The sequence below is a fragment of the Branchiostoma belcheri genome, unplaced genomic scaffold (assembly GCF_001625305.1).
Source record: "Branchiostoma belcheri isolate BF01 breed outbred unplaced genomic scaffold, Haploidv18h27 scaffold152, whole genome shotgun sequence".
NCBI classification, from domain to species: domain Eukaryota; kingdom Metazoa; phylum Chordata; class Leptocardii; order Amphioxiformes; family Branchiostomatidae; genus Branchiostoma; species Branchiostoma belcheri.
Window position 1 is genome coordinate 50,999 of NW_017802958.1, and position 12,676 is coordinate 63,674.

Genomic DNA, 12,676 nt, shown 5'->3' on the forward strand with positions numbered 1-12,676 from the left:
GCATTTGGTACAGCGAGCAACCTTTGATCCTGGAAGAGCAGGCACCAGCTGACTGCATTCCAAAGATCGCATGACCTGCCGTGGTTCTCCTGATCCCTCACAGACAGACTCCAGGGCAGCTTTTAGTGCAGGGTAGATACTGCCTTGTCAAGTAGACCTTCCTTGTAGACCTTCCTTGTAGATCCAACCTTCATATTGACCCCTGGCGAACTTTGGTCTTATAAACAACTTAGACATGACCATGGTCCTCCTCTTTGCCCCCAAAGTAAGTCCTGTAGTGTTAATGTGGACTTAGTCAGGGAGCATAGCTTAACACCCATGACCAACTGCTCCACTCTTGTTCTTACTGTGGACTGCCAGAGCTGTCGCACTGTTCCCATGCTCAGAGAGCTCCTATGACAGAGGTATGCTACTTGGTCATGGTTATTATTACCTCCATGAAATGTGTCATGGAGGTTATATTTTCAGTTGCGTTTATCTGTCCGTCTGTTGGTCAACAAAATAACTCAAGAACGCCTGGATGGATTGGTTTCATACTTGGTGTGTTGGTAGGGTGTGACAAAAACTAGAAATGATTAGATTTTGGTCCCCCTAGTGGCTTCCCTTGGTACTGCAGCGCAACTTCCGGTTTTGATATCTCGCGATCTGGACATGCTAGGGTCATGAAATTTTGATGGAAGGTAGCTCTCGTGTTTGGGAAGAAGTCATATGAGTTTGGGCCCCCTAGCGGCTTGTTCTGGAACTGCAGGGCACTTTCTAGCGAAATGTTTAAAAGCCAATAAGTCCAGACAGGAACAACATATTTTCATTATTTTTGGTGTGTAGGTAGCTGAGAGAGAGATGTACATAATTAAATGCAAATTAAGCAAATGAGGACTTTATTTGCATAATTAATGAGGAAATTCTATAATTACAGTGCTTTACATTATACTACTTACATACATGTAATGTATGTAACCTATGGCAGGCGGAACTTCAACAGATACTTATTATGCAAATGATGACCTAATTTGCATAATTAATGCGAAAATTCTATGATTTCGTAATGGTGAATGGTCATACTTGGGACATCTGTAAGTTAATCAAAGTAAACATACATCACGATGCATATATCATGTTAATGCAGAGGTCATTTGCACAATTAAAGAAGAAATTTACATTTACATATCAAGATCATATTTCATGGAGGTATGAGATCTCGGAATTCTAGTTAAGCCATGCTCCCTGATTAAGTCTACCTTAAAACCACAGGACCTGGAAGTGCAAGGGGATACATATTTCTATCTGCTCCCTGGGCAATAGCACCCTACTATAGTATAATTTTGCTATAGGTCTGGCATCCAGGTGGCTTTAGCTCATGCACTTATACTTCACATGCTATATGCAAAAAGTACTGGAAGGTTTTGTGTTCTGGCATTCCAGGTTCCTTACACACCTTCTTGTTGTATCCGTCAAGTTGACACTGATTCCTCTCAGCCCAGTTTATTCTTTCATAACAGCATTAGCATAACATATCAGAACATGTCCATTTATATATAAGCGGCATAATCTAATTATCTGTCAAATAAAGATTTACATAGAAATAAATTGAGAAAATAAAAACACTTAAGATGAAACTGACAGCTCCCTGTATTAGATATTATAGCATCCAAGCTTGAGGGCAAGCAAAGAAAACTATTGATTAAAGAGGAACTTGGAGGACCCAGGGTCCTCCACCAATAAAGAAACTATCCCCTGTGAGGATCTAGTAGCTAAATTGACCCCGCACATCCTCCCAACATCATAAATGGATTATAAGCCACGGGGTGTCTGAACCCGACTGCCAGTGGAAACAATAGGAGCAGACGAAAGACAGTGATTTGCATATTAAATGACGTTTGAAGTTTTGAAAAATGTTGTATTTTATCTTCACTAGTTTTTCAACAAAACATTGCCATACAAGGAATGACACAGACAGTTGCAGCAAACCTAAACACAATCCATGTAACATTTACTTGGCAGTCGTTATACACGATAAGGGCCTACAGTTTCCAATTTGAACAATTCCAGCAGAGATGAGCCTCTGTCAAGCTTCCATGTTTATTTCAAAAACTTATATCTGTAATCACAAATTGCTCATCTTATCCACAGCCAAACTTAGATTTCTATTGATATGATAGTTGTATGTTAGAAAATATACAATGTAGAAACATGTAGAAACACATTTGGCGGCTTCTTGCATTATATATTAGAATCCAAGTCTGAAATGCTGAATAGATGAAGTCCCAGTTTATCAGGATTGGCATAGTACATGCCTGTGTCCCAGGAGAGCCACATGATGCTCCACCCGGGCAAGTGCAAAGTTATGCACCTCCAATTCAGCCGAATGTTGACAGTCCCTCAACCACTTATCATAAACAACGTCACTTTGCAAGTAGTCGATTCCATGAGGATTCTGGGTGTCTACCTCCAAGCTGACCTCAAATGGGATACCCACGTGAACACACTCTGTCACAAAGCAAGTCAACGACTTTTCTTCCTGCGTAGACTCAAACACTTCCAGCTTTCGACTGACGATCTTGTGACAGTATACATATCCTATATCAGACCTGTTACTGAATATGCAGCTGCCGTCTGGCATTCTGGACTTCCGGTAGTTCTAAGTAAAAGAATCGAGAAAGTACAGAAGCGAGCGCTGCGCATCATTCTTGGTACCCACTATACATCATACAAGAGAGCATGTGACCAGCTCGGATTACCGTCTCTGTGGTCTCGACGCGAAAAACTCACCAAAGATTTCGCTAAGTCGCTTGTACAATCAACCCAGTATCGCCACCTACTACCACCGTCACGAGGGAACATAAGCAGCAGGGTAACTCGCACGTCACACAAACTGGACACACCACCCTGCAGAACAGCTAGATACTACACAAGCGCCGTGCCATACATGACCCGCATACTGAACTCATAACTTGGTGACTGTTCCCCGAGATGTTTTCATGATGAATATTCTTTTATTAATATCCAATGTTCAATCTATGTTGTCCTAGCCGAGAGTACTAATGTTTTAAACTATATGGTATTTTAACTTATTTTAACTTAAAGTAATTCTTTTAATTACTCGATTGATATGTGATCTTGTTTTAGGCGTTGAATGCTGTCTATTTATGGAACGATTCTGTTAATTACAGATCAATTCAGAGCCATGGTCTGGTGCCATGGCTCTGCCATTCTGTAAAGTTTGTGAAACAACAATAAACCATTACTACTACTACTACTACTGTGTAGTTGTTAGTCTATATTCTTGTTGTTTAGTAAAATATTATATGTACTTTTCATGTACATATCCATGTCTCCACATAATGTTGAAGAGGTGTACTTGGTATACTATCTCAGCCTAGCTCTCCCCATGTGTTCACCACGGCTGCCAGGTGCAGAATGAGCTGTGAGAGTTTACAGTACCCGAATTTATTGGGTGGTTTTATAGTCCAACCTTCCTCTTTAAACAAGTTTTCAATAATCAGCTTTTTGGTGTGCTTGTCTCCTATCGTTTTTGCCAAAATTGTTTATGTTGACTTGTGTATGGCATTGTGTAATCCAAAAGTTCCCAGATGTATCTATTGTGGTTCAGTATGGAGGAAAATGGTATTGATATCACTTTACAAACATGCGCCACGCTAGCCGGCTAGTCATGTATTTATTGAAGCATAGTCTACGGAAAAAAACTCCCTTCTGGACTTTAGGACTCCTTTAAGTCATGATGAGGGATCTTGTCAAAAATGTCTAGGAGCTGTTGGTAGAAAGCATCCTTGTCAGGGTCTTTGTGGTCGTTTGTCGGGGCATAGCACTGAACTATGCTGACTTTAGAGTGAGGAGTAACAAATCTTCAATTCCATAGTATGAATAAAATATAATTTGTTTTTCCTCATTGACAACCAACAGGTGCCAACCAACCAACAGGCCCAGGCCCAGGAAGTGGAGCAACAGGCAGCGGAGCCGCCTACCAACCAGCCCCAGGAAGTGGAGCCACAGGCAGCGGAGCCGCCTACCAACCAGCCCCAGGAAGTGGAGCCACAGGCAGAGGAGCAACCTACCAACCAGCCCCAGGAAGTGGAGCAACAGGCAGAGGAGCCGCCTACCAACCAGGCCCAGGAAGTGGAGCCACAGGCGGCGGGGCCACCTGCCGAGCAGCCACCTGCCATGCAGCCGCCTGCAGCTGCTCTGACACCTGCAGCTCCTCCGCCGCCTGCTGCCGCTATCTCAGCCGCACTTCCCCCTGCAGCTGCTCGGCCCCCTGCAGCTGCTCGGCCCCCTGCAGCTGCTCGGCCAACTCTCATGGCCTTCTGTAACAGACCTCTGGCCTTTGGACCCCGTGAGTGTACTGTGTTAATCCTCTAAAAGTTCCAAATTTAACTTTCAATCTTATTATTAAATCCTCTTACATGTACGAAATGTGAAATATGCCCATTCTTTTTTTGGAAAGGACCAAGTGACCAACTTTGTTGTGACAGAGTACATTATCTAGCTAATTCTCTTGGTTGTACATTGTAATGTATCAAGATGTAAAACGTTCCAATTAGACTATAGACCATGATAATGAGATGGAAGTCATGCACGTAACACTATCATATGATAATGATTTCTGTCAGTTTCTACTAGAGTGTTCTCTGTTTAATGCAATATGATAATTTGTATATCAATCTGGTATGATTTAATCATCAATAAAATCAAAACATAATGTTACATAATTTGATATGTTTCCATCTGCATTGTAGGTCCCACAAGAATGTTCATGCTGCGGTACCGGCTGCAGGGCCCCCAGGTGTACCCCAGGCAGCCAACTAGGGGTGCCTTCCAGAGGAGGTTCTTTCAGCAGTAAGATTCCTCGTTCCAGGGCAAGACTCAGGAAAGGGCCATTGACAAGCTTGCTGGAAGGCAAGGTGTCCATCACGAGAGGTGACCTAAAGGGATGGCCGGAGGCCATGGAACTGGATGAGATTTACAGGGATCCAGTGCCATCACCACTTTACATAGACATCATAATACAGTATTTCTGTTAGAATAGACGGACTTAAGTTGGGCCAAACCAGTTTAACTCGTTGGTTCTCGGATTTGCCTCCTCATTTATTTCTGGTTTGCAAAAGAAAATATTCTGGTTCGGAATCAACTCAAATCTGATCATGTTTTGCCCCCAACAGTTGAGAAAAGTCATGTTCTTGTTAGTTATTACAAGAAGTTATTTTTTTATCTATCAATGCAGTGGTTTGATTAAAAGTTCAAAAATCATTATTTAAGTATCTACCCAGCCTTTTGTGTTGACTTCATGGCTCCTATTATAGCATTTGGGATGCCTATTTTCATTTTTTTTTTCACAGAAAAAATCTGAGAACCAACAAATGAAATTGGTGTGGCCTTGCCTTAGAATGAGCAACAGCTATACGTTAACATCCTTTTCTATGATATCAAATAAAACACTTTCCTATTCAGCGATCAATTTTGTCTCCAATATGATTCAACATCTATTGTAGAGAATTCAGGCAAGTTTCAAAAGCAAAGGACGGTAAAATTGCATTCATTATTTCAAGGTTCTTTTGGGCAAGAATGCTATGCAAAAGTACACGATCTTTTCCACAGCTCAAAAAAAGATCACGAATCTTGCTGCTCTCAGTCTTATGCATGACAGACCAACCAGTCTTTGCATTTACGAATCTCACAATTTGTATGATACTTCTATACTAAACGGGTATACCATTTGGGGGTCTATTCCTGCACAGAGGTATATGTTTAGCTAAGAGGTGTCTAAAATTCTTGATCACATCTCGATAGTAAGTAGTTGCCCGATCATTTTGTTGACACAAATGTTATTTGTCACTATAGTATGAATATTTCCATTGTTAGGCCACACCAATTTAATTTGTTGGTTCTCGGATTTTTTCAGAAAAAATATGAAGCGACAGGGCGAAAAAAAATTAAAACAGGTCTAGGCATCCTATTATAGGCTTAAATGCTACGGAATGAGCCATGAAGTCAACACAAAAGGCTGGGTTAAAATTTAAACATTGAATTTTTAACTTTTAATCAAACCACTGCAATGATAGCTGGGAAAACTGTAACAACTAGAAAGAAAAGGACTTTCCTCAACTGTTGGGGGCAAAACATAAGCATTTTTCAGTTGATTCAGGACCAGAATCATTTTATTTTTGCAAATCAGAAAAAAACGAAGAGGCGAATCCGAGAACCAACAAATTAAATTGGTATGACCTTATGAGCACAGTTCTAAATGTATGGTTAGTAAGCATATAGCAACTTTTCTGTTTACATATATCATGACGTGTTAATGCAGCTACATAATTGAATACTTCATCTTTTTAGTATCATGGCCTGACCTTAATGATCTGATCATTTTGCAGCTATCACAGAAATCCTGAAGGGGGATGCATACTTATAGGTTTCACTAACACCAGAAATAAGTGATATTTAATCAAGTCACTGTCGAGTATGCTCACGACTTTCAACTTATGTTGACAAAGGCATCAAGTGTACCAAGGCTAAATCAAAGGTTATTTGCCGATGAGACTTTGTTAATGGCGTGGTCCGGAAAAGCCCTCTCCTTTGTTAAAACATATTTCTAATAAACATTTATTTGGTGTTTTGGAAAACGTGGTGAGTTGTCTATTGTCTAGTCTGATGTTAAAAACATTTGAGGAACGAGGAACATAATAGAAGAAACGCTACCGTCGTGAGATCTCATAACAGAAACTAGGTCATGAGATATCAAAATCGTAAGTTCAGCTGCAGTACCATAAGAAGCTGTTATAGGGGGTCCAAAATATAACCATTTTCAGGTCTCATCAAGACCTACCCATCTACCAAATATCAAGTCAATCCATTTAAGCCTTCTCAAGTTCGTGTTTACAGACAGACAGACACACGTACGCAAAACACTCCTTCTTGGTGAAGGTAATTTTAACATCAGCTATCTTATACTTATAGAAGAGACAGAAAGACAAAGACGGGCACGGACAAGTATACGTTTCGCCAAACCTCCTTGTACACGTCGTACTCTGGAGGTTCCAACCGGACGGGATCTCCGGTCCCCAGCACATCTCGATGCCAGGATGACGCCGTCCCCAGCACATCTCGATGCCAGGATGACGCCGTCCCCAGCACATCTCGATGCCAGGATGACGCCGTCCCCAGCACATCTCGATGCCAGGATGACGCCGTCCCCAGCACATGTTTGAAGGATGACGCCGTCCAAGCACATCTTACGCGGCGGAACCTGGCGCGGGTCCAAGCACAACTCGACAGGCAGACACGGCGGAGGATGTCAGAAAACTGACAAATGTTTCCTGGGGTAAAGGAGAGCCTGAGACTGTCAATACTGTATGACATTCGGGCAAACTCTGACATCATGGACAGCACCGTTGAACACCTCGTCCGGATCCTGAAGCCGCCCACCCCATCACCAAAATGCAGCTGCCCGCCGAGACTGACGAAGCTCACCAACATCTTTCCTGAGGTGAGCATTTTAACTTAGTACTACTAATAGGCTAACACTTCTTTTCTACTAGCGCTGAGACCGTAGCCTCTACCAGGCACCGCGGATCGCTGATAAGAGAGCTTCCATTGCAACTTAAGTAATGAGCCTGGAGCAACTGTACCACCTTGCATCCCCAGCATTAGTTGCTCCATTTTCTTTCAGTAGGAACTTGCTGTCATATGCCACAACCAATAGTAAGCTTGTCGTAAACATGCTGAGGAAAATTTCTGCTGGTGGCATGATGCATACAGTAAAGACTAAAGTCCTACCTGCAAAACATCGCATCAAAGCCACTGCCCTTCCCAATGGAGACTGGTAAATTACTATCGATAATGACCAAAAATTGAAGAACAGTGGTCAGTACGGGCCCAGGGAAAGATGACCTGTAGGCCAGTCCAGTCACCAAAACCAAAGAAAAAGAGGAAGACATACTTTAGAAGCATGAAGCCCAATGACCCTAAACCTTTTGAGTATGCCAGTGAAAATGCACAAGAGCCATCAGATGACAAACTAGCTAGGCCAGTCACCAAAACCAAAGAAAAAGAAGAAGACAGACTTTAGAAGCAGGAAGTCCAATGGCCTCAAACCTTTTGAAAAATGCATCCGAGCCGTCAGATGACGAGGGAAAATCACAGAAACAGAAGAAAAGGATTACAAGGAGGTTGTTTCAAACCATAGACATATCATATGCATAACATCCTATCGTATACAGCTTTTCTTCAATCAACATGCCATCTGTTTTGTGATGACAAATAGGCAACATCGGGGCATCAACAACCACCTGGTCCGCATCAAAGGACAGCTCGAGTGGATCGAAAACATCGATATCCTCGGGCGGATCCAAGACAAGCACTCGGGGTGGATCCAAGAAAAGCACTTAGGGCGGATCCAAGAGCAGTCAGGGCGGATCGGAGAACGCTATTACTAAAAATATGGGAATCATTTCAACCCAAGCAGATTGATGCATTCATTAATGAAGTCAAAGACATGGTTCTCTGGCAACAGGAAAATATTGTACAAGCCTACTTAGGTACATCATCAGAGTGGGAAGTCAGAGACAAAACTCTTCAAAAAGCACCCGAATGGTTGATAAAGAAAATCTTTAAAGACAGGTCAGGCCGAAAAAACAGCTACTAATTATGGGCTATTGACATGGAAACAGTAACAACACTGAAGAGGGAACTGAGGTGGGGGAGGAGAAGCGATAGAAAGCCTAAGCTTCTACTTGTAGGGAGATAGTTTCGAGACAGAAAAAGATGAATGGGGCATCTGGGAGTATGCATTGAAGCCAACTGGTAAGGGATTGTCGGAAACCAATGTTAAGTGTATCATACTAAAAGCTAAAAATTTGGTAGATTCTGGATTTACTACGGAGAGGTTTAGGGGTACAAAAGAAAGATTAGTTGCTGGTGAGACTTCTAAAGCTACCTCATTGTGATTTAAATGTGGCTGACAGAGTCTGGGACCGGGAACCACCCCCGACCTGATGATGATGAGCGAGTTGACAGGGGTTACAGATCAAGTGGACTTTGTGCTCATAGCCTTGCGGCTGCCTGTCACTATAATGACCTGTCAGCGTATATAGATTATATTTAAAAAAAGGGAATACACCCTGTCCAAATCCAGGTAAAAACAGAAGAAATCAGAGAAGACCTATTAAACAAACTGCCTTTCCTGCGAGAGCCAAGAGACTACGGCTGGTGAAGTGAAGAGGCTGAAAGAGTTTGGGAGAGGATCCAAGTGGAGAATCTGAAGAAGAGTTGATAAGAGAACACTTGTTGTACTCTGTAGAGAACGCAGGGTTTAAGTCCTATTGGTAAGATGGGGCTAGTGCAGCTAACCATGGACACATCTTGTTTCTTGAAGCAACCATCTACGACCCGGCAGTCTTTCTGACTAATGAAGAATATTATCAGAAGTATAAAGTAAAAGTGAATCTCTAGGCCATGGTCGAAAGACCAGAGATTTATCTCATAGCACGGTGTGGAGGGTCAGATGCGGAGCAGCTGCTGTATGCCGAGACGAGGAGAGAGGACCTCCCAACCCTGTCTCTGCCAGTCGTCAGTAGAGATGGACGCCCCTTAAAGCAAAGATTCAGGTTTTGCAAAGGGTTTGAGATCGGAAAACAGCGAGTTGGCTATTACTCCTGTACATGCCCGGCAGACATGAGAGCAGTAGATGACTTTTGGAAATGCTGCCATGTTGAAAATCCAGTATCATCAAATATCAAACATCAAAGACAGACAAAGCTTCATCATGGAAGGCCCCGTAACATCTCAAAAAGCATCACTAACCATCCCGGATCCATTTCACAGCATGACAAAGGAGGAGCTGCAGGAGGAACTGACATACAGGGACACGGTTGCCTATTCCTCTGCAGAAACAATGACTAAAAAGCCCTCAGTGACCCCTTCAAGGAAAGTTTTCATGGAGTGAAACGAGTGCCAACAGTCTTGTACAAGAACCCCAATCAAAGTGTCGAGGAACTGAACCTACAATATCTTGAAGAAACTGCAAGTGAGCCCATGCATGACTTGTCAAACCACGCCAAAAATCCTCTGTCAGACATACCATCTAGGGTACCAAAAGAAGTGTCTGAAACAATCGACACTGTACATATATGCAGGGAGTCTAATGACTCCAACTCTTTTGAGTATGCCAGTGAAAATGCACCAGAGCCTTCAGATGACGAACTAGGCCAGTCACCAAAACCAAAGTAAAAAAGGAAGACAGACTTTCGAAGCAGGAAGTCCAGTGACTCCAACCTAACGCTTTCTTTGGCTATGGGCCAGAAGCTGGTCCCAGTGTCATACTTACAGATAACTAGAGAAGAGCGCAATGCTCTAAGCCATCAAGGGCCACTCTGCTACTGTATACCTTCCATATTCTTCAGCAAGTGTGGGCAAGAGAAAGAGAACGACCATCCACGCACTTACATACACATTGATTTTTTTTCTTTTGTAGTTTTGTCAAGAACGGGGACGAAAGAAGACGTCGACCACCGCCTCCTCGATGCCATCCGAAACGGCCGCACCCCTGTCAGGAATAAAGGACAAAAACAGGACTTCCAGAATCTAAAAAAAATGGTAAGTCAATCGTATTAGTAAAGGATTTGTAGTCGTGAATTACATAACAGAAAGTAAATGAAGCCAATGGCATTAACATGTTTAACCTGTGCTTTGCAGTTATAGAATGAAATGTTCCACCACTGTGCTTTTTACAGGGCTTGCAGAAATAAGCAGGAAACATCCGAATCTCTGACATTTGCTGAATTTATTTCAGATACTGTCAGGACATGTAAATCGGTGCAAGCAAGAGCCTGGGGTGTACTCCTGTGGTATTGATGCGTTTCTAGATTGCTACTACTAGTGTAGTAAAAAAGTAAAAAAAAAACAAGCAGTGAAAATAGAATCCATACAGAATAATTTAAAATACCTGTCAAATGTTTCCAGATGCTGGAGAATACGGTCCTACAACTGTGGACGTGGCTTAACCTGGCATTGGGTATGTGTCATTTTGTTGTTTCAGAATCTCGAGGCCACACCAATCTGATTTGTGGGTTCTCGTATTCGCTGCTTCTCTAAAGAAGAGAAGAGATAGAAAGCCTAAGCTTCCAGGGAGATAGTGTAGAGACAAAAAAAGGAATGGGACATCTGGGAGTATGCATTGAAGCTTACTGCATGGTAAGGGAGTGTCGGAAACTCATATTTTGGCCCCAACGTTTAAAGAAAGCTGCTTGCATTTGTCTTTCTAGTTGTTAAAATTTTTCTGCAAATATGTCCATTTTTCTCAGACCGGGAAATTTTGCTACAGCGAATATGAAGTGATTTACTAGTACCTGAACATGCTATAGTCTGGGGTCATCAATGGCAGGAAGCTTTGGTTATTATTAACTCATTCATTCCTTTATTCTAGGCAATGGTGGTGGTGGAGGAAATGGTGGCATGGCAGTTGGCGCCGGAGGCGTGGCAGTTGGCGCAGGAGGCGTGGCAGTTGGAGCAGGAGGTGGTTTTGGAGGAAATGGTGGTGTCGCAGGTGGCGTGGCAGGTGCCGCAGGAGGCGGCCCGGCGGGAGGACAGGCTGGAGGTCAGACCAACAGTAACAACATAAAGAACAACACCATGAATTAGCACCGTTTATGAAGAGAAGTACTGTTTTAGCACATGTATAATTCCCATTGTATCCCCTTCTTAATGCAGTGGACACTTGATGGGGACCACGCCAGGTTATATATATATATAACCCTGGAGCGCCTGTCTCCCCTTCCCCCAAGGCGACGCCAGCAAGAGCAGGAGGATAGCGATAGATACTCGGACACTGACAGCGGCAGTGAGTACTTCTGAAGATGAATAGGAAGATGTGTAACTCAGTAAACCTTGTAAATACATGTAGAACACCCTACAATACTGTACTTTTGTTTTGATGTTAGACCATCTACATTGATACAAGACACGTGCTGGTATGTATAAGTGCAGGATTGTCTGCCTGCTTGCTTCTGTAAATACATTGTAAGTCAGTACTCCCCTAAATACATGTAGAACACATGTATATAGATTAAATTGAGAAAAGGGAATACACCATTGTGTGCTGGCAAAGCAACAAATCCAGGGGAAAAAAGTTTCAAGAAAAAGAAGAAACGCCCCTACAAGAAAAATATAACTGTGCAAAACCCTACATGTTGACCAAATGACCATGAACTTACCCTGTCTTGGAATTGCTAAGTAACTACAGTTTCCTACTGTACATTGATATAGTATATAGCATTAAGTCATTCACAGACATTTGCTAGATTTCCTCCTTCTCCAGTAATGCCCTGAGGTAGGGTAGATAAATGTATGTAATTTTGATGCAGATAGTGATACTGTGATAGTTATGTATTAGAGTAATGTATGTTTTAATATAGTGCATTTTATGCTATGTGAATAGGGATGAAGGTGATGGAACACCAGGTTCACAGAGACGCCATCCCCAGTTGGCAGGGCCAGGAGGAATTTGCCTTTTACATCACCGGTGAAAAGCCCTTCACAGTATTTAAGAAAACTGATTTTGACTGGTCTACTTAGTTAGCCTGGGTACCATCCCCAGTAGTATATTCGCAAACTCTATAACTGGGTCTGGACTTGAACACATATGTAGCGTCTGGAGTCTAAATAT

The 12,676-nt window shown here is 42.5% G+C and overlaps 1 protein-coding gene across 1 annotated transcript; it reads left to right on the forward strand.

The window, feature by feature from the left end:
* Positions 1 to 235: 235 nt before the first annotated feature.
* Positions 236 to 4,858, forward strand: LOC109465517 (classical arabinogalactan protein 4-like). The gene is made up of 3 exons (XM_019762874.1): positions 236 to 265; positions 3,922 to 4,351; positions 4,755 to 4,858. The coding sequence occupies exons 1-3, from the start codon at positions 236 to 238 to the stop codon at positions 4,856 to 4,858; spliced, it is 564 nt and encodes a 187-aa protein (XP_019618433.1).
* The last annotated feature ends 7,818 nt before the right edge of the window (positions 4,859 to 12,676 follow it).